At 39.3% G+C, this 25,075-nt stretch overlaps 1 protein-coding gene and 1 pseudogene across 1 annotated transcript; one reads left to right on the top strand and one right to left on the bottom strand.

Moving 5' to 3' along the window:
* The first annotated feature begins 333 nt into the window (after window positions 1-333).
* Window positions 334-3,141, top strand: LOC129357620 (NLR family CARD domain-containing protein 3-like; annotated as a pseudogene).
* Window positions 3,142-21,012: 17,871 nt separating this feature from the next.
* On the bottom strand, window positions 21,013-25,057 carry LOC129357619 (plakophilin-4-like). The gene is made up of 6 exons (XM_055026713.1): window positions 24,972-25,057; window positions 24,715-24,799; window positions 24,490-24,607; window positions 24,285-24,413; window positions 23,616-23,689; window positions 21,013-22,815 (listed from the first exon to the last, which is right to left on the bottom strand). Exons 1-6 carry the CDS (start codon window positions 25,046-25,048, stop codon window positions 22,561-22,563), a joined length of 738 nt encoding a protein of 245 aa, XP_054882688.1. The 5' UTR covers window positions 25,049-25,057; the 3' UTR covers window positions 21,013-22,560.
* Window positions 25,058-25,075: the final 18 nt, after the last annotated feature.

The raw sequence follows: 25,075 nt of genomic DNA, 5'->3' as shown, positions 1-25,075 counted from the left end.
AGCAAATTAAAATGGTGAATCTGATCTGCTGTAAAGGATTTTTGTTCTATTTTTGGTTATTTCACCAGGCCGTTAAGGTTCTGCTGGAAAATTGGAGTTTACAATTATAGCTTTCAATTTGGGAAGTGATTAAAGGACACTTGGGAGAAAATTATTTAAACTCTGCCACGGAGTTTAAATCACTTCCTGCCCATTAGAAAGTGATTTTGAGCAACCTCAACCTCACTGAAGTCTCTGAAAAGCTCCTGGTTCAAGGTAGCCTGGCAGATGATGGTAAATGTAGAATATAATAAGGAGTTATGTTACAGAAAAGCTTCTTCAGGAAGTGAATAGTTTGTGATCCAAACGTTGTTGGAGAAGAATCAGGCAGATGAATGTGAGGACAGCAGAGCTGCAGCAGACAACAGAGGAGTGGAGGACAATCTGGGGACCAACAAGGCTCCTTAAACCATGGAGCACAGAAATCACAAGAGGTGAACTAGAGAAAGATTACTAGAAACAATAACTACATGCTATAGTGAAGATTAAAACTCAGAGAGACAACTAGTGACTTGTCCCCTGTCTGCCAGATCCTGGCTTTTACCTGGATTTATGGAAATATTTTCCCTAATCACAATCTACAATTTAAAGTATTCTGCTATTATTGTAGAATAATGTAGCCCATATTTTAAGAGTGCAAGTATTGCAGCTCTTAAACTCAAGCAGATTGAAAATGCTCAAAGGTAAAGGCGGCCTTTTATTCTGAATTGGAAGCTCAATCTGAAGCCAACTTCAGCTCTGTAAAATCCAAACTGTTTCCTGAGTTTGATTCCATGAATGAGAAGTAAGATGGTGAATCACAACTCAGATCGCCCTAAAACCTGAACTAACAGGAGCTGTGCCCCTGCTGGATGTTATTTACATCAGAATTAATATGATTTGGCCATAATTTGGTGCTAAAATAGCAGCAGCCTCAGACGCCATCAAAGAGTATAATTTGATACCTGGGTCTATGTTGTTGTTTGTTATATTAATGTCTATTTTTGTGATTCTCATTCCAAGTATTTTGTGTAGTTTTGACTGCAAATATCTCAGTAAATTTGAACTAAGATTCAAATTTATGAATTTATTTTGCTTTGTAATGTGAACATTACTGATGTAATGACTCATTTCTTTGGTAGATTAAAGTTTTTCTCTCCAGATTTCTTTCATAAAGACTGAAAATGAAGGGAGGAAACATTTTTCTGTTTCTATAAGTTCAATGATGACATGATGCAGAAGAGTTGATGTTACTGAAAACTCCTGCATTCAATGACTCTGATGGTTTTGTTCCAACTTTATCACTGAATCTTTTTTTACTACAGTTGTCTTCTGTGTTTCAGCAGATGTTGGTCTGCAGGAGGTTCTAGAGGAACATAAGATCAGTCTGAGGAGAAGATGTGAACGTGTGACTGAAGGAAGTGATGAAACAGGAAGTAGAACCCTCCTCAATAGGATCTACACTAATCTCTTCATCACAGAGGGACAGAGTGACGAGGTTAACACCCAGCATGGTGAAGCAGCTGGAGAGAGCTTCCAAGTTCCAGAACCTCCATGATTCTGCAATCAGGGTCCACGACCTTTTTAAAGCCTTCCCTGATCAACATGGACCCATCAGAGTGGTTCTGACCAACGGCGTTGCTGGTGTTGGAAAAACCTTCTCAGTGCAGAAGTTCACTCTGGACTGGGCTGAGGGCTTGGAGAACCAAGATGTCAGTGTGGTGGTTCTGCTTTCGTTCAGGGAGCTGAACTTGATCAGAGATCAGCAGCACAGTCTTCTCTCTGTGCTCCATGTTTTCCATCCAACACTCCAGAAGCTCCCAGCAGAGCAACTGGCTAAATGCAAACTCCTCTTCATCCTTGATGGTCTGGATGAAAACAGACTTTCATTGGACTTCAACAAGAGTCATCTGGTTTCTGACGTCACACAGAAATCATCGGTTAATGTTCTGCTGACAAACCTCATCAAGGGGAACCTGCTTCCCTCGGCTCTCATCTGGATAACTTCCAGACCTGCAGCGGCCAATCAGATCCCTCCTTCATGTGTTACCAGGGCAACAGAAGTACGAGGCTTCACCGATGCCCAGAAGGAGGAGTACTTCAGAAGGAGGTTCAGTGATGAAGAGCTGTCCAGCAGAATCATCTCCCACATCAAGACCTGCAGGAGCCTCCACATCATGTGTGGAATCCCAGTCTTCTGCTGGATCACTGCTACAGTTCTGGAGAACATGGTGACCTCAGAGCAGAGAGGAGAGCTGCCCAAGACCATGACTGACATGTACTCTCACTTCCTGCTGGTCCAGACAAAGAGGAAGAACAACAAGTACCATGGAGGACATGAGACAAGTCCACAGGAGCTGATGGAGGCTGACAGGGAAGTTCTTCTGAAGCTGGGGAGGCTGGCGTTTGAACATCTGGAGCAAGGAAACATCATGTTCTACCAAGAAGACCTGGAGCAGTGTGGTCTGGATGTCACAGAGGCCTCAGTGTACTCAGGAGTTTGTACAGAGATCTTCAAAAGAGAGAGTGTGATCTTCCAGAAATCAGTCTACTGCTTTGTTCATCTGAGCATCCAGGAGTTTCTGGCTGCAGTCTACATGCTCCACTGCTTCACCAGCAGGAAGTCAGAGGAGATCAAGACGTTCCTGGGAGACGAATACAGAGAAACATCTCTAGATGAGTTCATGAAGAAAGTCATGAAGGAATCCCTCAGCAGTCAAAATGGCCACCTGGACCTGTTTGTCCGCTTCCTTCATGGTCTCACTGTGGAGTCCAACCAGAGACTCTTAGAAGATCTGCTGGGTCAGACAGAGACCAGACCAGAAACCATCCAGAGAATCATCACCAACCTGAAGGAGAAGAACACTGATAGAATCTCTCCTGACAGAAAAATCAACATCTTCTACTGTCTGGTGGAGATGAACGACGTCTCATTTTATCAGGAGATCCAACGGCTGCTGGATTCAGGGAAGTATCTCTCAGAGTCTGACTGTTCAGCTCTGGCCTTCATGCTGCAGATGTCAGAGGTTCTGGATGAGTTGGACCTGGAGAAGTACAAACACATCAGAATCAGGACGACTGAGACTGCTTCCAGCTGTGAGGAACTGCAGAAAGGCTCGGTGAGTCCAGATGTTTTCATTGTGTGATGCTGATTCAGCTCTATTGTCCTCCTGTTTCTTCTTCTGTCTTCAAGTTGATTCTGGATGGTTTTGCTCTTTATCTACTTCCTTCATCCTCTGGATTATTTCAGCCAATCAAACATCTAAACATTCAGCTCATCCAGGACAGATGCAGCTTCTGGTTTTAGACGTTTTGATCATTTAAAAAATATTTAACTTTTTATCAGTTTTCAGGATGAAATGAATAGAAAACCCTGAACTCTAGAAAATCTATTTTCTCTAAGATCCAATCAGCCAGAGAAACTTTTAAACTTTAAACTCTTCACTCATTGAGCCGCTGCTCCATCATTCACATTTTAGGATCTCTTCATCTGCAGCCTTTGTTGAAGCTGTTAGCTGTCCTCCATGAAGACCTGCAGAGACATGAGCTTCAACTCTGGAGACATCCAGCCTCTTCTAGTTACTGGAGAACTTTCACTGCTTCACGATGAAATGCTGCTGGACCCAAACGCTCCGTCTCCTCCAGGGGTTTTGCTCTTCAGCTCTTTAGGAGTTTAGCAACAATTTCTCCTGACATCCAAACCTTTGTTCCTCTGAGACAATGGACAGACCACTGCAGAGACATGTGTCCCTCTTCCAACCAGTTTGTCCCAGTTCCTCTCAGATCGACAGTCTGAGAGGACGGTTCTGACCCGAAGGAGCAGCAGGACCGGTTCTGCTGCTGCTCTGCAGGACGACCAGAACAACGTGAAGCTTTTAGCTGCAGCAGGTTGACGACTGTCCACTTTCTACTTTGTTAAAGCATCAAATCCAGCAGATGAACGGAGACAGAACTGGAGCATCATGTGTTTGTTCTGCTCCCAGTTTCCTCTGTGGCAGCATTTAATAACCTGCTGCTGGGAAACATGTTTCTATACAATATATTACTATTATTCATGATGATGCAGCAGATATTGGCTCAACAAACCCAGAGATGCCAGAGGTCCACAGCAGCTGGACTTCCTGTTCTGCTCACTTCATTTATAACTCACTTCCTGCTTGGTGGAAGATCTAAACGGTCTAGTCCAAGTCAGAGCTGTGAGCAGTTCCTCCTCCTCTCCATCATCTCCAGTCGTTTCCTTCATTCAGCTCAGTCAGCCTCTTCATCAGCTGCTGCAGAGAAACTGAACTTTCCTTCACTGATGATAGAAGATCTTCAACATCTGACTGCAGCTGAAGGTCTGAGGACATGAAGCCTGGACCAGAACCAGAACCAGAACCTGGACTCTAACCAGGAACTGCACAGATTCTCTGTGGGGTCAAACTCAGTAGATTGAAGATCAGATATTGATCAGATGATGACATCACTGTTATCATATTTTAGTCTGTTTATGATCCAGATTGATTTCATTAGAACTGAATTTATTTCTTCTCTAATCACAGACTTGGTGGCTGTTCGCTCCGAAAGGATGAATGTGAAGTTTTGGCCTCGATTCTGAAGTCCAACCCAGATCTGACTGAACTGGTAATAAATCAGATCGACATAGAAAAAGGTGGAGACTCTGATATGAAGCATCTGGTTGAGATCCTGGAGAATTCAGTCAGTAGAGTGAAGAAACTGAGGTTTGTTTTTTCTATTTATACAATAAAATCATTTTTTGATACTTTAATCAATAGTTAATCAATTTAATGTTAATATATTATTTTAAAAACCTGTTTAATTGTCAGAATAAAATCTCTACAACTTTTGACATTATTAATTATTTTCTTATTTCAGACTTTGAGATTATTGAACTTTGTTTTTCAGTTTTTCACTTTAAAATGTTTTTGATGAACAAAATGAGTAAAATAATTGAAATGCTGTGAATGAATGATGGAGATGTTTCAGTTTGGTAAAGATTCAGATGCTTTTATTTCTGATTCTTTACATCAGAATGAAATGTTGATCCTCCAGAGCCACAAACACTGACGAGTTCAAATCCTCATTAATGAACGTCTAAGAAACCACTGATTGTAGAAAAGCAAATCTAGATGCAATGAATGAAAGTGAGGTTTGCAGCAGCAGCAGGTTCCTCAGCTTTGTCCTGAGGCTGTGGTTCTGTTGGGCCGGGTCAGAGAGGAACCGTCTCCTGAGGAAATAATGGCCTCCATTGGCTTTCAGCAGCTTTAATAGGAACCCAAAGGCCATTAATGAAGAACCTGACTGGTTCTGATCCAGTTACCAAGTCGGGTCTGATGATCAGGAACCAGCAGAAATAGCTCAACTCATCCAGACTGATAGAAAACTTTGAGATTCTTTGTTGAACAAATGTTCTGGTTCTGCTGGTTTGGACTCTTTAAACCAGTTTGACTGGATCAGATGTTAGAATCACTTCATCATGTTTCTTTTACATTCAGGGAAATTAATTTATACATTTTATTATTTATTTGTTCATATTTCAGTTTTAACTGCATCCTGTTGGTTCACATCTTTTATTCTTTATTCAGATTGGATCAATGCAGTTTATCAGAGACCAGCTGGACGTCTCTGTTCTCAGCTCTGAAGTCCAACCCGACCCATCTGACAGAACTGGACCTGAGCAGAACCAACCTGGAAGGTTCTGGACTGAAGGATCTCTGTGGTTTTCTACAGACTGAAGGCTGCAGACTGGAGAGATTGAGGTATTTTAATTATATAATTATTAATATTTCTGTGAATAATTCTATATAATTGATCATAAATCAAAGTTCATTTCTTCTGATCTAATCAATATTTTCTGAGTTTGTTCCTGGATCCAGAGTTAATTTAGTTTCTCTGTGTAACTGAGTTGGACCTGCTGATCTGAGGTCAGAACAGGACAGCATTCGGACCCCAGTGTGTAGAAATCCCCCTCAGGTCAAGCAGGTCAAAGGTCAACATGAAATGTCCCTTTATTGAAGATCCATAAATCCCACATTAGCTTTAAATCTTCTGCTATTAGTTGATGATGATCCAGTCCAGGTTCACAGAGTCCAGGTGTTGCAGTGCTTTAACTAGACCAGATTAAAGATGCTGATATCGTGATCAATATTCTCATTTCTGCAGCGTCTCTGATGAACGATTCAGAACCAGAACCAAATGACCCACAATGACCTCACAGAGAAAAGGATCAATATTTTCTAGTTGATGGTTCAGAAACTGAATCAGCACAAAATGATCAACTTTCAGAATGTGATGATATTATAAAAGGATTGAAATCAACTCGTTTCCATCTGTCATACTGAGCAATGAGCTGCAGTTCAAATACAAGCAGCAAGAAAAACATCATTAATAGATTAATGAAGAAAAACTGGAGCCATAAAATATCAGCAGATCAATGATGGACAGAGCAGTCGGAGAATCCAGAGCCTGGAAGGAAACATGGAGAGAAAACATCCACTGAGTTTAAGATCCTCAGAAACTTTGAGACAAACTTTGAGTTTCTTTGTTGATCAAATGTTCTGGTTCTGCTGGTTTGGACTCTTTAAACCAGTTTGACTGGATCAGATGTTAGAATCACTTCATCATGTTTCTTTTACATTCAGGGAAATTAATTTATACATTTTATTATTTATTTGTTCATATTTCAGTTTTAACTGCATCCTGTTGGTTCACATCTTTTATTCTTTATTCAGATTGATTTTCTGCAGTTTATCAGAGACCAGCTGGACGTCTGTGTTCTCAGCTCTGAAGTCCAACCCGACCCATCTGACAGAACTGGGCCTGATCAGAACCAACCTGGGAGATTCTGGACTGAAGGATCTCTGTGGTTTTCTACAGACTAAAGGCTGCAGACTGAATACATTGAGGTATTTTAATGATATAATTATTGATATTTCTGTGAATAATTCTATATAATTGATCATAAATCAAAGTTCATTTCTTCTGATCTAATCAATATTTCTGAGTTTGTTCCTGGATCCAGAGTTTAATTTAGTTTCTCTGTGTAACTGAGTTGGACCTGCTGATCTGAGGTCAGAACAGGACAGCATTCGGACCCCAGTGTGTAGAAATCCCCCTCAGGTCAAGCAGGTCAAAGGTCAACATGAAATGTCCCTTTATTGAATATCCATAAATCCCACATTAGTTTTAAATCTCCTGCTATTAGTTGATGATGATCCAGTCCAGGTTTACAGAGTCCAGGTGTTGCAGTGCTTTAACTAGACCAGATTAAAGATGCTGATATTGTGATCAATATTCCCATTTCTGCAGCGTCTCTGATGAACGATTCAGAACCAGAACCAAATGACCCACAATGACCTCACAGAGAAAAGGATCAATATTTTCTAGTTGATGGTTCAGAAACTGAATCAGCACAAAATGATCAACTTTCAGAATGTGATGATATTATAAAAGGATTGAAATCAACCCGTTTCCATCTGTCATACTGAGCAATGAGCTGCAGTTCAAATACAAGCAGCAAGAAAAACATCATTAATAGATTAATGAAGAAAAACTGGAGCCATAAAATATCAGCAGATCAATGATGGACAGAGCAGTCGGAGAATCCAGAGCCTGGAAGGAAACATGGAGAGAAAAACATCCACTGAGTTTAAGATCCTCAGAAACTTTGAGACAAACTTTGAGTTTCTTTGTTGATCAAATGTTCTGGTTCTGCTGGTTTGGACTCTTTAAACCAGTTTGACTGGATCAGATGTTAGAATCAGTTCATCATGTTTCTTTTACATTCAGGGAAATTAATTTATACATTTTATTATTTATTTGTTCATATTTCAGTTTTAACTGCATCCTGTTGGTTCACATCTTTTTCTTTATTCAGATTGTGGGAATGCAGTTTATCAGAGACCAGCTGGACGTCTCTGTTCTCAGCTCTGAAGTCCAACCCGACCCGTCTGACAAAACTGGACCTGAGCTGGACCAACCTGGAAGGTTCTGGACTGAAGGATCTCTGTGGTTTTCTACAGACTGAAGGCTGCAGACTGGAGACATTGGTGTATGTAATGATATAATTATTGATATTTCTGTGAATAATTCTATATAATTGATCATCAATCAAAGTTCATTTCTTCTGATCTAATCAATATTTTCTGAGTTTGTTCCTGGATCCAGAGTTTAATTTAGTTTCTCTGTGTAACTGAGTTGGACCTGCTGATCTGAGGTCAGAACAGGACAGCATTCGGACCCCAGTGTGTAGAAATCCCCCTCAGGTCAAGCAGGTCAAAGGTCATCCAGTCTAGAAAAGTGAATTCCTGGAATCTGACAGGAACAAATCAATAATCAATAATAGATGCTTCAACACTTTGATCAGAACCTGGAATGATTTTATTGACTAAAATCCTCCAACACATCATGACCCAGTACCAGGTTCTGGTTCTGGTTCTGGTTCTGAAGTCAGCAGGTCTTTATTGAAGCAGCAGCTTGTTGGCATTAATAATCATGAGAATCTTTAACTGGTTCTGTTGGACTGGTTAACCTGCATCCTGTTGGTTCACATCTTTTATTCTTTATTCAGGTTGCAGTTCTGCAGTTTGTCAAAGATCAGCTGTGATGATTTGGCCTCAGCTCTGAAGTCCAACCCGACCCGTCTGACAAGACTGGACCTGAGAGGAAACAAGCTGGAGGAATCAGATGTTCAGCAGCTGAAGGATCTTGTAGAGACTTTATTGTAAGTAAATGTTTGTAGTGAGTCCAGCTGCTGTCAGCATATTGAACTAAACCCAGTCAGCATCAAAGCAAAGATCCAGTGTTCCCAGTAAAGCTGCAGCTTCTCAGTGGGAGGAGAATGGTTCAGGCTTCCTGATTGGACACAGAGACAGCAATCAGCCAATCAGAGGAGCAGCAGCTTGCTGTGTAGTTGCTGTGTCCATGTCTCCAGGACGTCCAGCTGGACTCCAGCGTTCAGCCGTCCAACATGTCTAGAGACAGTGGTCCTCATTCATCAAACAGCAGCAGATCTGATCTCAGACCTGCTTGTTCTCTCAGTTCAACAGGAAACAACTGATCAGGTTCATCTTGGTCACAGCTCTGAGATCAGTCTTACTGGAAACCATCTACTGGATGTGCTGCGTCACTGACTGCTACTGGAAACACTCACTGATCTGCTCTCCTTCTTCTCTCTGCAGGTTCAGATCTCTATAAAGTAGAGAACGTCTCTGTGTCCTGCTGATCCTCACAGGTTGAAGCTGCAGCAGTTTGAGTCTAAAGAGACTCTGACTGGACCATGATGATGACCTCTGACCTCAAAGATTTTCCTCCTGTTTATTTTCTCATGTCTGTCATTTAGTGTCTGATATTGTTTGTCTCTTTGGATCAATAAAGATCCAATTCAAACTTGGCTCCATTTAGAGGCTTCATGGAGTTTTGATCTGAACTGGATTCAACAGGAAAGTTGATCTTTTTTCTCTCTGATTCATTTTCATCCTGGAACCAGAAATGGTCTGAGAATGGAAACATGGGAATCATTTCCAGTTCAGCTTTAAAGTCATGAAAGACTCTTCAAACCTCTTTTCTCTGCTGCTTCTTCCTTCTGTTGACATGAAAATGTTCCTCAAAGCTCCACAGATAAAAAGATGTTTTACTGGAAACGGCAGAGAAACTTCAGCTTCCACCACAGAAACCAGTTTAACCAGTTTAGAACTGGATGTCCCACAGAAACTCTGATCTTGGAGCAGTTTTCAGGAACATCCATCTTTTAATCTGAATAAATATACATAAACATATTTTATAGTCATTCTAAAAATATTTAAATAATAAAGTTTTTCATCATAGTCATTGATTCTCAGTGCTTTAATATTTCTCGTTTTGTTTTTGGTGGTGAACTTTTTCAGTTTTCCAGTTAATCTAGAGAACATTAGGGGGAATGGAGACTCAATATGTCACATCAGGCTCTTTACTGTGGTTGTGCTGATTTATTCTGAATTCATGGGATAACATGGTGACTGGTTCATATTATTTTGTTCATATTTATTTTAATGTAATGTGGGTTCCTTTGTGTTTAATGATGAGTTAATAAAGTTTTTCATAATGTTTTTGTGGGCGTTTTATGCATTTTATTTTGTACAAATATAGTAAACTACATCTTTATTTTAATCCTCTGTGCTGTTCAGCTTATTGATTCAGATTAACAATAAATCCAAAATATATTTAAGTTTTATCTTTTGTTGACAGTTTATTTCAATAAAATCAGAAACATCCATTTCAGTTGATTTGAGAATTTTTAAGCTTCTAATTTAAAGCTGCAGTTCATTTTTGCATTATTTAGACTGAAGATGTTCAAATAAAATACATGAGAATCATTTCATTAATAATATTATTTTTCCTCCAAGTTTCTTAGTAATGCTGATTAATCAGCATCACTGATTCTTAGTGATGCTAAAATAACTATCACAGTAGTTATTTTACTTCCCGGTATTTTATTTGAAAGATCTCACAGGAAACGTATTTATAAATTTTCCAACTTTATTGTTGTTGTAATTACTAGGTTTCGCCACCAGAGGGACTGAACTCACTGCTGAGGTTCCTGGTCGCAATGGTAACCAATAAAGAAAGACTCGCTGCTGGATGATGCGAGTCTTTAGCGTGGAAGCTAACTGGTTTCCAGCTTCAAACCAGCGGGATAACTGATTCCAGTGAGATAAATGGAGGCAGATTCTTCTCCTGTGTTCATTTAATGTTTTCTCTGTCAGTGTGAACTAGAAGCAGCTCCACAGAGTTGAAAACATCCCGCAGAGATCTGAGCGGAGCTAGCGATGCTAACAGACTATCAGCATCTTGTTTTACATAGAAGCTGATTATCAGAAGCTGCGGATCTAAACTCTGTTGCTGAACAGCAGCGACTGACCTTCAGTTCACTAATAATGATCAAAGTTTTATTATCATAGAAGTTTATTATTGAGCTCGTCTAAATGATTTTAGTGTGTAGTTACATTGTGTCACCAGAGGAGGGCAGTACAAAGTGAGTAACTGGCAAAAACAAACCTAAAAATGTAAATAATCTTCTGTTTACTAAAATGCTCAAATATTTTTAAAAGCTTCTTTGAGTTTTTAATTTTAATATTATTTATTATTTTTCATTAGATTGTTTTTTTCGCTCTAATCTTAGCTGCTTCACTTTCATGACTAATAAAAGTGTGTTTATAGTTTTTCCAGACTGTGATTCTCAAAATTACCCTCAGTTAATATTTTTGTAAGGATTTTAACTGAATAGATTTTTGTAACTACATTTCTATAGTATTATTATTTTTTCTAAGTAGCTGTTTATTACCTTGCATTTTGAATTATTTTAATTTGTTTTAATGTTCACTTTTATCAAGTCAGCATATGTTTATGCTGGGAAGTAAGAGACACTGAAAAAACTGTAAAGAGTTTTAACACATCAGCTATCTTTTATGATTTAAAACTCTCTAAATGGCTGTAATATTATTTTTGATTAAATTTATTTTTTATCTTCTGGTTGAGAAGATTGTTAGTTTTATTTTATAAATTGGATATTAAATGTAAAAAAAAAAAAAAGCCTTATCAGGTCTGTAGTTCCCGCTATGGCCACCAGAGGGCGGAAATACGCCGCTCTGAATATAGAGGTGAGTTTTTGAGCTGCAGCTTTGACGTTTAAGTTGATCAGGTTTATATCTTTCTCATGATACATATTACTATTGACATTAATAATTGAATGTCAAAAATAAGTGTTATCCCTACATTAAAATGCAATCAGTGTTTTATCGGTCAGTGTGGACAAGGAGCTGCACAGAGTTGAAAACAGCCCGCAGAGACTATTAGCGGTTCTCGCGATGCTAGCGATGCTAACAGACTCTAGCAGCAGCTCAGAGGAGCTTTGGCTCCATAAGAGTTGAAACGAAGCTCTCCAATTCTTGTTTAGACGCTGAGTTTGCGGTTTGAGGCCAGGAGAATATTTATGATCGATTAATTTGATGCACAACAAACTGAACCTCTCTCAGAGCAGGGCGGTTATTGCCCTCTAGTGGACCGATATGGTAACTGTAGGTACTCTGTAAAGTTAGACAATATACATACCACATTCACTTCCGGTACGTTCTTTCACATTGAGAGCTTAAAGGAGTTAATATTCTGGGTTAGCGTTCATAATAAATAATGCTTTTAGTTTTCCTTTTTTTTCTCTCTGAAATGTTAATCAAAAGCATCAAATTAAATTCTGCTGAAGTTTTCAAACCACCACTATTTAATTTTTCTATTCTTCGATAGTCATTTCAAACAGATAAAGGTATTTAAATAAAATTAACAGCAGCAACATCATATCATTGTATGGTCAGTCATACAATTTACTAAGTAATAACTGGTAATATTTTAAAATTTTACTTTTTATGTTTAATTTTCTCCATTAGATATTTCATCCTGCTCAATGCTCTGATCTCAGCAGGTTGGATTTTATCATAAGCACATTTCATTGTTTATATTTTTCAGGCCTTGATTCTAAAAATTAACGACAGTTAATCTTTTTGGGATTTTTCTGAAGTAAGTTTAATTTCCTTTTCCATTTATTAACCTTGCAGTGGATCTTTAGAAACTTTAAGTTGATTTTATTTGAACTGATAAAAGTGAAAATGAGAACAAATTAAGTTAAACAAATGATCATCTAACATGATCAAATGTTAGAAATTACTGCTAATAGGAATATCTGTAGTTGCAATATTTCACCACCAGAGGGCAGTGAGCGCTCATAATCTACTATCAAAAATAAAAATAGTTTGTTTTGTTGGTTTTCTGTTGAATCCATGAAAAAAAGCTGCTCTGTTTCATACTGCTTCAGCAAAACAGAAATACTGAATGTTTTCTATCTTTATTCTAGTTTTGTTTCACTCTTGTCAGGTTTAACACCTATTAAATACAGATTCAACAAACACAGGAAAGACAAGAGATTTAGATTCTTTCTTACTCGTGAGGAGAACAGACAGAGATGTGCTGTCAGTTACAATCTCCTGCTGCTCTGAAACCACTTTGCCTGCTTTTCTCTTTTATTGTTTTCAGGATCCCTAATCACAAAGAACACTGTAACTCTAAAGGGAGGGGAAAACACTTCATCACATGACTACAGCGCCAAAGACAATCACTAACTAAAACACAAGGTATCTTGCACTGATACTCTCATTCCAGACACAGGGTTAAACAGAGCAAGTTGTACATTTTCACAGTCAGTTTTCTAGAGGCCTTGGTTCACGCTGTGAGATAACCCTGCAGAAGCAAATAAATCTAGTCATTTCTCAAAAGCAGCATCTCTGACATGAATCCATGAAATGTCTCCAAACATGTCAATATTTAATGAGACGACACTGATTGTTAGTAGAAATAATCAGGACTAAAAACAGGCTAAAAAGTAGAAATGTAAAAGGAAACATAGTTTAATATGTTGGTAAATAATAAAGATCACAATAATATCAATATGGTTGGTGAATGTTAATATATGTAGCCTGAACACAGCATTTACTGTCTAATTTATACAACTGACTCTCTGTGTATTTAGATACAATAGAGAGCATTGATGGTTATTAATAATTCAAAGAAACTTTAGTTTCATCACAGTAACAGATCCAAAGAAAACCTCTACAGTAGAGGCTTCTGTTCCTGTCATCATAAACATTGAGTGAATTTATCAGACCTTCAGACTCTATAGTTTTGGTCCAGGGCTTTTAGCCTCCAGGTTTCATGTGACCTTACAGCTTGCAGATGAATTTCAGGCAACGATGCAACAAACAATCATGTATATATCATGTATATTTTTTCACTAATGTTTCTGGGGAGTCGTTTTCTCCTGAAAGCATGTTTGAAATGTCCAAATGTTGCCTCTCACATGTATGTATGTGTTCCTGTAGACTCCATGTTGGTCAAAGACATTGAACTAAAGTCACTGCAGTTTGTAATTAATACAATGACTAATAACTGTAGTCAGTTGTTTCTCATAACTGACTCCAGTTTCCTGAAGTTTTCAATGAGTGGCCATTGGCTTTTGGATAAATATTCTTTTATTTTCAGACTGACAGCTTTATTGTGACATTAAAGCTGTCACAACAAGCTTGACAGCTTTATACTATATTTCACAAATTAGAAATGATAGAAAAGCTTTAAAATAGGCTCCACAAAAGTGTTTATTTTCATCGCTAAAAGAAGAACGAGAAAAGGTTTGAGGAAAAGCTACGTATAGATTTATGAACAGTTGAATGTATTGCTTAATTTTCTCTTTAATAACATTGAGATTTTGTCCTACAATGAAGAGTTTAATAGGATTGATTGTAATGTGTAAAGTTGCTCATTGTGCTGCATTATCAATGTCAAGTCAAAGCAGATGTTTTGTAATGTTTCTGATCTTATGCACAGACAGAACCGCCTGCAGCCCGTCTTCACAGAGAAACATCCCAAAGAGTTTTTCTATGTGTTGTTGAATGAAACTGACTTTATCAAAGCATGATAAATTACTCTCACAGTTTCATTGTCAGTTCCAAAATATGGCAATCTAGTCAGTCAATGTTGTATTGAAAGATGTATTTGTTGTCCAGGTGCAGAGTGTTTTTCCAAGGTTTTGTGGGAAGGCGGATGTTGTCTTCAACCCTCCCCATGTGGTCAGTCCATCAAAAGAGGTATGTAACTCTCTAGCTAGCTGTATTAATGTTGAGATTCTTATCTAATGACTTGATTTGTAACTTTTCAGTTGGGGAGCAGAGGTCAAGATTGACAGATTTCCTCCTGTGATTGTCCAGTAAAGGCCCGTTTGACACCATCGTTGAGAACATTTTCTGATGCAAACTGTTGTGTTGATGTGAAACTAAAGTGGTTTTATGTCCATGCAGGAGATCATCAGGTAGTCTGAAGAGAGCTGCTTTTCAGCCACAGTGAGGGGATGTTTGTCAGAAAAGCTAAGTGGCAGCAATTCAACAAATGTCAGTGATTGATGCACTTTAATGTTTGTTATGTTGCAGACAAGAAGACTCCTCTGTTTCTGCAGGTATCAACTCTGCTTCCTGAACCAAGATGGCTCTTATTAGAAGCTTTTGTGGTGTTGCAATAAAGACACTGTTATTGCTCAGTGCAAGATTTGTTGTTGTGTGTGCATTCCTCAAAAACTAACTTTAACTTTAACAAGGTCCAAAAGAAGAAGCAGGCACAAAGATGACAAGAACATTTTCTTTATTTTCAAAATTACAAACAATGCATGTCATTTCTGCTACTTTGAGTAGCAGAAATGACACGCATTCAACAAACAGCAAGACAGTTGATGAAACCTCCAAAGGAAAGTGAACAACATTTTTGACATTGTTTGACTCACCAGGTTGCTCAGGAACTGAAGACATCTGCAAGAAATAAAGTTTGTCACATTCTCAACAAAGTCTCATGTTTTCTTTCCTCTTTTTGGGGCTGCACTTCTTCACCTACAAAGAAATAAAAGGTTTGCAAGACATTTCATGCTAAACTAACCAACACTGCTTCCACATGGACTGAAGCACAGAGGAAGAAGCCACACATTCAGCAAGGATCACCACCTGTGGGACATTTGCAATCAGCCTACGAGAATCTGCAGAACAAGCAACGAGAATAATCATTTGGTTTCAATTGCAAACAATTACATTCTGATATTTACAATGAAACCTACTTTTACTGGATCAGCTCCATGAACAAATCAACTTCTGAAACTAGGAATATTAACATTGTTTTGAACTTCCACATTAGCAGAAATACTGAGGCCTGTTGCACCTAAACACATTTTAAGTTGCAGAAGCACTTTGCTTTCTACCCACCATTCTGGATTTTAGCATCTCACTACTAATTCTAATAAAGTCTAAACTTGACTGAGGTTGAAGCAAAACCACTCAAATGAAGCTCAGAACCAGGAGGCTGTGGATCCACAGAGCTCTGCAAAGAAACAATGGAGTCTATTATTCAACATTTAAACTGATGCTCTTTAAATGCATTTTCAAGCACAAACTTGCTGCTTCACTGATCTGCGTCAGAAAAAGACGATTCATCAGCGTCATGTGCAAATGTGAGATGTGATTTGTTTTTTTCTGCGAAATAACACTGTTTATCATAGGCCTTTATTAGTTTTAAGTAGCTTTTAATTAAGAAATTTACATTTGATAAAAAAAATCTTTTTGAAAGATGTGTAGCAGAATATGGAAGAAACAAACTGTATTAAATAATTTCTGTAATTTTTGCACCTGTGGCTTGATGCCATGATGTTAGCATATTGCTAGTGTTATAAATATGGTGCTTTTAAGTAGCTTCCTCTGATTTTGTTGTTCCAAACGCTTATGTATAAAAAAAACCTTGTACATAATATTAAATATTCACCACAAAAAAGTAAAAACCATCGCTCTTTATGATTCACTTGTGAAATAAACTCCGTTTTCGCCAGAAACTGTCTCTCCACCGCCCTCTCGTGGTCACATCTTGTTATGACACACTACAATCCTTCTGGTTTATGGCAGGTGAAAACAATCAAGCTCCTGTCTTCTCACTGAGAGAACTACAGAAATACACAACTTGCTCATATCTAAGCGATCATTAGGAGCTTGTGTAGCATTCACTCCAAAACTTCTCTCACTGTGGAATAAATGTTTTTGCTGTAACTTAATCAGTTTTAATGTATTTCAAGCCTTTACGGTGGTGTGTATGAATATATATATATATTTCTTTTCTTTCTGCCTTTCTGTCTTTTTTTTGACAATATCTTTATTTTTCTCTCGTTAGAAAAGGTTTTCTGAACGTGCATATGGAATGTTTTTATAGAAACGTCAGTACCGTACTTAGCCACTAGAGGGCGCCTCGGCTGGTCAAATCTTGTTTTAGGTTGTTCCGGTTCTGCCACACACCTGGATTGAGTTTTCCTGATACCTCACCTGCCTGGAGAGCTCAGCTCCAGACAGGTGATGTCATGCAATCATTTAGAGCTGGTCGGTTTAGCTGCTAAGTAGCCTGGTTACCTGATTGAAAGCAGTTTTTATTCTGCACTGCAGCCTGTTGTTGCTGTTGCGTTCGGAGATAATAAGACATTTAGGTGAGTAATGACGGGTTTCTGTGGTTCGTGTTTTCACCGTTTACCGCTAAGCTTGCAAGTCAAGGATCACAAAATGGCTGCTGTGCCAACTTAGATTATATAAAAGGGTTAATATTATATAATGCAGTAAAAGGCGCTAGATTCTTTAATTTTTTGATTCTAATTATGTGTTAATCAAAGCATCTGTTTTCTTATCAGGTCCTGAACTGTTCAAAGTGATAAACTGCATGAAACCCAAAGGCTAGAATTCAAAGTAAAGCAGATTTCAATGATATTTCAGCTGCTAAGTAGGAAATACGGTATAGTAACATGATTTAGTTTTCTGTGATACTGTGTGTTGAATCTCCACATATAAACGTAGCAGAATAATTTTAGGTTTTCTGTAATTGAAAATAAGAAATCTTTATTTTCCAAGTCGGGGTGTGCAGTGTGGGTCTAAAGTTGTTTTATTGATTGTAACAACTAATGACTAGAAAACAAATACATTTTCTTCCCAGTCTTTTTAAAAATATATATATTTTCAAAAGGTAACAAAAAGTGCCACAGCGATCAGAGCTAAATACACAATTCCTGCTCTAAACAGACCTGCATTTTTAAAGGATTTTCTTTGGGGCTCTATTTACATAAAGAAAATGTGTTTTAATTGTTTAATTCTTCACACTGACCACATGTAATTGTATACTTAAGCTAATTGCTTTGAATACAACCACTTTTGTTTTGATTACAGTCAAACAGCAATGGACCGGGTTCCTGTTTCTCATCATTTGCAAACTGTTCAGACTTCTGTCATCACAGCATCAGCAGGTTCTGGGCACGTTGAACAGGCTGCAGCGGATCCTGCGGCACGATAGCCAGCAGCAACCAGTGCCTCATGTCTCTGCAGCTGCCGAACATCCTCCTCCTGCTGACCAGAATGTAAACCCAGCACCACAGACAAAAACTCTTTCCCACCATAACCAGCACGTGCCAGCTGGCCACTCGGACTCGACCAAGTCGGAACCAGCAGAGGAGGAGAAGCCGCAGGGTGAGCGCATCACTGAGCTGGAGCAGGAAATGTCAGAGTTGTAAATGAATACTAAAGTACTCGTTTGCTGTTTTAGCCCAACCTGCCAGTAACAGTCTGGCCTCATCGTCAAAGTATGTAAAGTCTTCATAGTTTTCATGCATGATGCAGTTTGAAAATGAGACGAGAGCTACATCCCGTTTTCAAACAGGACACCGTGGAGCCTGGAACAATTTGAGATTGGCCAGCCCTTGGGAAAGTTTTGTATCTTTATGATGTAAAGCACGATGAACTTTGTTGTTAGTGAAATGTGACATGCAATCTTGACTGATAATTAAAACTTTGAAGAGCCTGTTTTCTTGAACCGAGAGTCATTAGTTCAACCTGTCAGTGAATGATCAATGAAAGTACCTGAAAGTCACTTGTTAGATGAAGATGAAAATACCTCAAGATATGTGCAAGGCCTGCTTGAGGCACGGTTGATATTTGTAGTAGTTTGAGCAGAAGAGTTGGCATGTGCTCGGTTGGCTCAGTGGAAAGATACTGGGTTTCAGTCCCGGTGGTTGTTAGTTCAAGACCTGATTCAGTTTTTCTTAAAAGTTTAACAAGGAAAACTGACTTTGTGATATTTGTAGGAGTTTGAACGACAGCTTTGGCATGTGCTCGGTTGGCTCAGTGGAAAGATACTGGGTTTCAGTCCCGGTGGTTGTTAGTTCAAGACCTGCTTGTGGTGTGAAACACAGTCTGTATCCAGAGTGACAGCTAGAGTTTTAAAGTTTAACATGGAAGACTGACTTTGAAGTACTTGTAGAAGTTCGAGCAAATCAAAGGGTCGGTGCTTGGTTGGTGCACTGCATAAAGACATGGCTTGTGGTTCTGATGGGTCTGAGTTCAAGACCTGCTTGAGGAATGTGTGAAGCACATGTCAGGGAGGCTTTTTAAATGGGAAGATTCAATAGGGGGAGGGGGAGAGAGAGAGAGAACAAGACTACAAGAACAGGACTACAAGAGCTCAATAGGGGAGGGGGAGACGGAGAGGGAGAAAACAGAGCGAGATCAATGGGGGAGGGGGAGAAGACAGAGCGAACGTAATGAGCGTACGCTGTACTAAAAGTAATGCGAGCGTAGCGAGCTTCGCTCGCTACGCTCGCTTTAAGACAGTTGGGAGCGTAGCTCGCTTCGCTCGCTACGCTCTTGGGGGGGGGGGGGGAGCCACACTCTTAATAGAGCGAAGCGAGCGTAGCGGGCTTCGCCCGCTACGCTCGCTTCTCTCGCACCTGTCTTAATGGAGCGTAGCGAGCGAAGCGAGCTATGCTCGCTTCGCTCGCGACACTCTTAATAGAGCGTAGCTCGCTTCGCTCGCTACGCTCGTTTCGCTCTCCACTCTTAATTTTTTTCTCTCTCCCTCCCCCTCTCTCTCTCTCCCCCTATTGAGCTCCTTTAGTCTTGTTCTCTCTCTCTCTTTCTTTTCTCTCCCCCTATTGAATCTTCCCATTTAAAAAAAACCTCCCTGACATGTACTTCACACATTCCTCACGCAGGTCTTGAACTCAGACCCATCGGAACCACAAGCCATGTCTGTATGCAGTGTGCCAACCGGGCACCCGCCCTTCTATCGCTCGAACTTCTACAAGTACCTCAACGTCAGTCTTCCATGTTAAACTTTAAAACTCTAGCTATCACTCTGGATACAGACTGTGTTTCACACCACTCCGCAAGCAGGTCTTGAACTCAGACCCATCAGAACCACAAGCCATGTCTTTATGCAGTGCACCAACCAAGCACCGACCCTTCAATTTGCTCAAACTTCTACAAGTACTTCAAAGTCAGTTTTCCATGTTAAACTTTAAAACTCTAGCTGTCACTCTGGATACAGACTGTGTTTCACACCACTCCGCCAGCAGGTCTTGAACTCAGACTCATCGGAACCAAAACCCAGTCCCTTTCCTTTGAGCCAACCGATCACCTGCCAAACTTGCCATTCGAACTCCTACAAATATCACAGTCAGTTTTCCTTGTTAAAATTTAAAGGAAAACTGTAGCGGGTCTTGAACTAACAACCACAGGAACCGAAACCCAGTCTCTATCCACTGAGCCAACCAAGCACCTGCCAAAGTTGTCTTTCGAACTCCTACAAATATCACAAAATCAGTTTTTCTTGTTAAACTTTAAAGGAAAACCAAAGCAGGTCTTGAACTAACAACCACAGGAACCGAAACCCAGTCCCTTTCCACTGAGCCAACTGAGCACCTGCCAAAGTTGTCTTTCGAACTCCTACACATATCACAAAGTCAGTTTTCCTTGTTAAACTTTAAAGGAAAACTGAAGCAGGTCTTGAACTAACAACCACCGGGACCGAAACCCAGTCTAAATCCACTGAGCCAACCAAGGTCTTGCAAACTCTGCTGCTCAAACTACTACAAATATCAACCATGCCTCAAGCAGGTCTTGCAGGTCTTAGACCAAAGCACAGTCTCTATCAAGTGTGCCCAACCAGTCTGTGACAACATCCGTTTTCTCCAGGATTTTAACTCTTCTCCTTCATATTTGCTGACTGCTGACTTAACCTGTACACCACACCATCTTTCAGTCTTCTACCATTTCATTCACATATCTTGAGGTATTTTCATCTTCATCTAACAAGTGACTTTCAGGGTACTTTCACTGTAATCTTACTCCTGTTTGATTATTTATAGCAAAGGATGAATCTGCAGCTACATCATCTAAAAAGCTCTGCCCATTTGCAGCTGAACTGAATTTATGGAGACGTTTAAGGAATAAAAGACCTTTAGAACAGAGTCGGCCTTCGGCTGCTTCAATATCAGAGGAAAAACAACAACACATTAGAATGACTTGGAATCACATTTCAACTTTGGGAACATAATTATTGTCAAGAAAGACTGAAAATCCAGTGGACTGTTGTGATATATTCTTTAATCCCTATACATATATTTTCCCTCTTTAACGTTACACATTACTGTCATCGTTTCTGGACAAAACAGACAGATGGTGTATTTTGGTCAGATCACGATTAAATCGATACAAAGTAAACAATAAATAATAGAAAAATCTTATCCTCACAATCACATAGAAATTTCTACATATTGAATACAACAATGTAACAGGACAGTTATTTAAGTGTATCTGTACAAATAGATTTTCACTTTTTTTTTGCACATATTTCACATACTTTATGATATAGTTACTGCACTTGTGGCCAACATGAAGTGATGAGTTTCAGTCTTTAAAGGTTTCCCAGAGTGATGATGGGTGTCTCCAAACCTGTTTTTTTTTTGTCCGGGCCTCTTTTGTTCTCGTTTGGATAAATCTCAGCTTTTCCCAGAATTCCCGGCTGCAACAACCTCGTTCTCTCTCGTGTCCGTGAAACGGTGGCAGACGATATCTATGTTATAAAGCCAACACACTTCACATTTTGACTGCGGAGGAAAATGAGTCCGTTAACATGAACAAACACTCCAGTAAACAGTGACGTCAGGGCTGCTTTGTTCTTTTTTCATGTCCTTTATCTTACCAAATGCACCTTGTGACAAATAGACAAACATAAGGCTCTTAAAATTCTTGCAACATAGAAACAAAAAAGAGATTTTCAGAGATTTCCCCCACAAACTCTGATACCTAGGGAATCTAGAAGGCTGCATTTAGGTTTTAAATTTTGTTTTGGAGTAAAATTTGTCATACAATTACAAATTTGATAAATGCCGTTTAACCATTTCAAATTTATTCCAAGTATTTAATTCCAAAAGAACCAAATATACACACAGCACAAGAAGAGCCTCCTACTTTTTATGCAACACTTTTCTTTTTGTGAAGCTCATAAATGAGTTTGCATTGATTGTGTATTATTGCTGATTTCAGGAAAGGTAAGCAGCATCCCTAGCGCAGCAAACTCAATCTAAATTAAAAGAGGGTTAAAACTGCAGTGCAGCTAACTATTACAGGAGGATAGAAAATAAATGTAGCTGTTAGAAGGTCTCAATTAACTCATCTGTTATATGAAAAAAGCCTTTTTTTATATGTTGATTTTTCTCATAAAGAAAGTCGGTATGAATCCAACTTATCTATAATTGTAAAACAAAACACATTTTTAGGGAAGAAAATGCTTTTTCGCAGAAGTATGGCTGAAAACGTGTCAGGAACGATGCGTTCATTTGAAGTTTTGAGACGTTTTTCCCCTCATGCGTGTCTGATTGGCTCAAACAATCAAACTAAACCAAACTCCTTCAGTTTAAACTGATAACATACTGAATTTTCCTACTTACTTTCTGACTTCATGAAACCGGCAGCGATTCCATCCTGTTCTCTCAGCCCATTTTCAACACAGATTCACATGCATCCGCAACTTCTCAGCAAAACAAACGGTACAGTGCACTCCCCACGCACAAAGACTCACGGAAACGCACGGTAAAGCTGGACGCACACTGCGTGTGAGTTTGGTTTGTGCCTACACCCAGGAGTCGGGGGACCCGGTGAACTTGTTCGCCCTGTTGGAAGGCCTCCGCGTGGTGGAGTAGAAGTCCACGTAGTTGGTGTTGGCTTTGAATCGGAGCGACTGGGTGGCATAGCCGTCGGGGGAGGACGGCAGGTGGACCGCTTCGTCCTCGTAGCGCTCCTCGCCGTAGCCTTGAGGTGACGACAGGTACATTCTGTAGCTGTTGTAGTTCTTCCTGTCGGGTTCGTCGTAGAATGGCTCTGGGAGCTATGAGAGAAACACTTTATTGAAATAACTGTTTCCACACCAGGCTGAAAGATTCTTCAAAATCCATAAAAGTTCGATTTGAAGGAACTGATTTGCTCACTTTGAGGCTAAATTCCACCTGATACCAAATGTACTTGATAACTAAAGTAAATGTTCTGCTGAACTGCCAAGAAGCCACTCCCCTTTTGCTGCTTCTTTGTGCTCTGCCTGCTGGAGATTAGAACCAGGTGGAGTCAATCTCCTGGCAATCAAAGAGTGTATTTTAGGTGTGGCTGAGCTCTCAGTCTTGTTTGAGAAAGTGGCACAGCCTGTGTGACAAACAGTGCTGATTGCATGCAAGGTGCAAACTGTGCAAATTTTTAAAAGAAAAAAAACTGAAGGACAGCCGGTAAGCTCCTGATACTGTTTTACATGGACTTTAACTGTTTGATTGTTTGAATGGAAAAAAAAAGAAATGTATATATATTTATATGCACTTGGTGTTTATTAGTTAAAGTAGAACAAATGTTGATAGAAAATGCTAATTTATTTGTTTAATTTTACTATAAATTCCTTAATATCTATTATACTGTAGGATTAACTTCTTTAAATCGGTGGAAATTTATTTTGGATTTTCGCAGTGTATTTGTCCTGATGAGTTCACAATGTAATTTAGATGTTTCTGTTTCTTTTGAGGGTTTTCACCTGTATGACTGGAGCATCATATAAAAATAAATATAACTAAAATGAAGACTCCTTAAAGAAATCATCCTTTTCAGTGAATTTAAAACAGGAGAAACTTGCCAGTAAATGTTTCTCACCTGTGATCTTCTTATATCCTCTCCTGACTGGGAGGAATATGTCCCAATGAAATAAGGAGTTTTCTTCTCTGACCCTGCAAAAAGACATTTCAAATTAGTATTAAAACAGTAGGGCAGGTGTGTCCAGAGTGTGGCACAGGGACCATTTGTGGCCCTTGAAATTACACTGCTCAAAAAATAAAGGGAAAACTCAAACAACACAATATAACTCCAAGTAAATCAAACTTCTGTGAAATCAAACTGTCCACTTAGAAAGCAACACTGATTGACAATCAATATCACCTGTGCAAATGGAATAGACAACAGGTGGAAATTATTTTCATATTTATTTCATTCATTCAGATCTAGGATGTTATTTGAGCGTTTCCTTTATTTTTTTAAGCAGTGTATTTTGTTCAGCCTCAACCACAAGTCAAGATTGGTACAAATTTGACCAAAAAACAAAAACCATTTAATAATGGTCTTTTTCCATTAATAAGCTAACAGTTCAAAGCCCTTTATTATGTTTTTGGTCTTTAATATCCTATTTTATGAAAAAAATATTGGTTTATTATTGCTTAGTGAATTTTGTAGCTTAAACTTGCCAGTTTTACCCCCTGGGGAAACCGTTTGGAAACTACTGCATTAGGAGCTTAGGTACACAGCCCTGAGGAACGCCAAAATACCAACCTGTGTACTGCCGTTTGTGTAAACTGTCTCCGTAATACGTGTCGAGTTGCATAGATGACTGCGCCCTCTGGTAGTTTGAGCTGTGTCTTCTTATCCCGAGCATGGCCGGCGAGGATGTTGCACTGCCACCTGGTGGTGAACACAAAACAGGAAATGTTTACCTTAAAGTTGGGTTGAATATGGGGAATTATCTCCTGTTTCATACCTGACTGGATGACAGGGGACATCTGCAGAGGGCTGGTGGGCAGGGTGGGCTGGGAACGGTAGCGGTCTCTCTCCAGGGTGGACACTGGGGTGACAAAGTGAGTGTAGTTCCATCCGTCCTGTTTGCATGTGACACATCACAACAAGTCAAATTCACTGGGAAGATCAAGCTTGTATCTGAAATGTTTTAAAGGTAAAGGGTAACTTTGTTATATATTCCACCCACCTGTTTGTAGAGACTCCTCAGCTCTCTGTATTGCCACAGTGTATTTAACACCTGAGCAGCAGCCTTTACTACTTTCATTGAGTACCTGCAACACCATAACATATGAAGAACCTTATTTTACTTTCCGTTTTAGCCAATACAAAAAGAAGCAAATATTAAATCAAGCAAATATATATTATATTGATTGACTGCTGCACTTCCTGCCCTTCAGCTGTCTTTAATTAGAAGTTCATGAAGGAAGCAGCCTTTCTTTTTACCCTTTCCCTCGTCCTTTGCTGATGTCCACCAGCTTCTCGATGCCACCGCTGTCGGCCAGAGCTTTGGCGTTCTCCATGTTGCGGCTGGTGACCTCATGCAGCGT

This window comes from Poeciliopsis prolifica, unplaced genomic scaffold (assembly GCF_027474105.1).
Source record: "Poeciliopsis prolifica strain line A6 unplaced genomic scaffold, Auburn_PproV2 SCAFFOLD265, whole genome shotgun sequence".
Taxonomy (NCBI): domain Eukaryota; kingdom Metazoa; phylum Chordata; class Actinopteri; order Cyprinodontiformes; family Poeciliidae; genus Poeciliopsis; species Poeciliopsis prolifica.
This window is presented reverse-complemented; position numbering and strand designations above follow the sequence as displayed.

Excerpts from the sequence above, each read along its gene's own strand:
- LOC129357619 (XM_055026713.1), bottom strand. The coding sequence starts at position 25,048 with ATGGAGAACGCCAAAGCTCTGGCCGACAGCGGTGGCATCGAGAAGCTG. Across the intron at positions 24,608-24,714 it reads TGAGGAGTCTCTACAAACAG|GACGGATGGAACTACACTCA; the intron begins GTGGGTGGAATA and ends ACATGCAAACAG. Across the intron at positions 22,816-23,615 it reads AGGATATAAGAAGATCACAG|CTCCCAGAGCCATTCTACGA; the intron begins GTGAGAAACATT and ends TTTCTCTCATAG.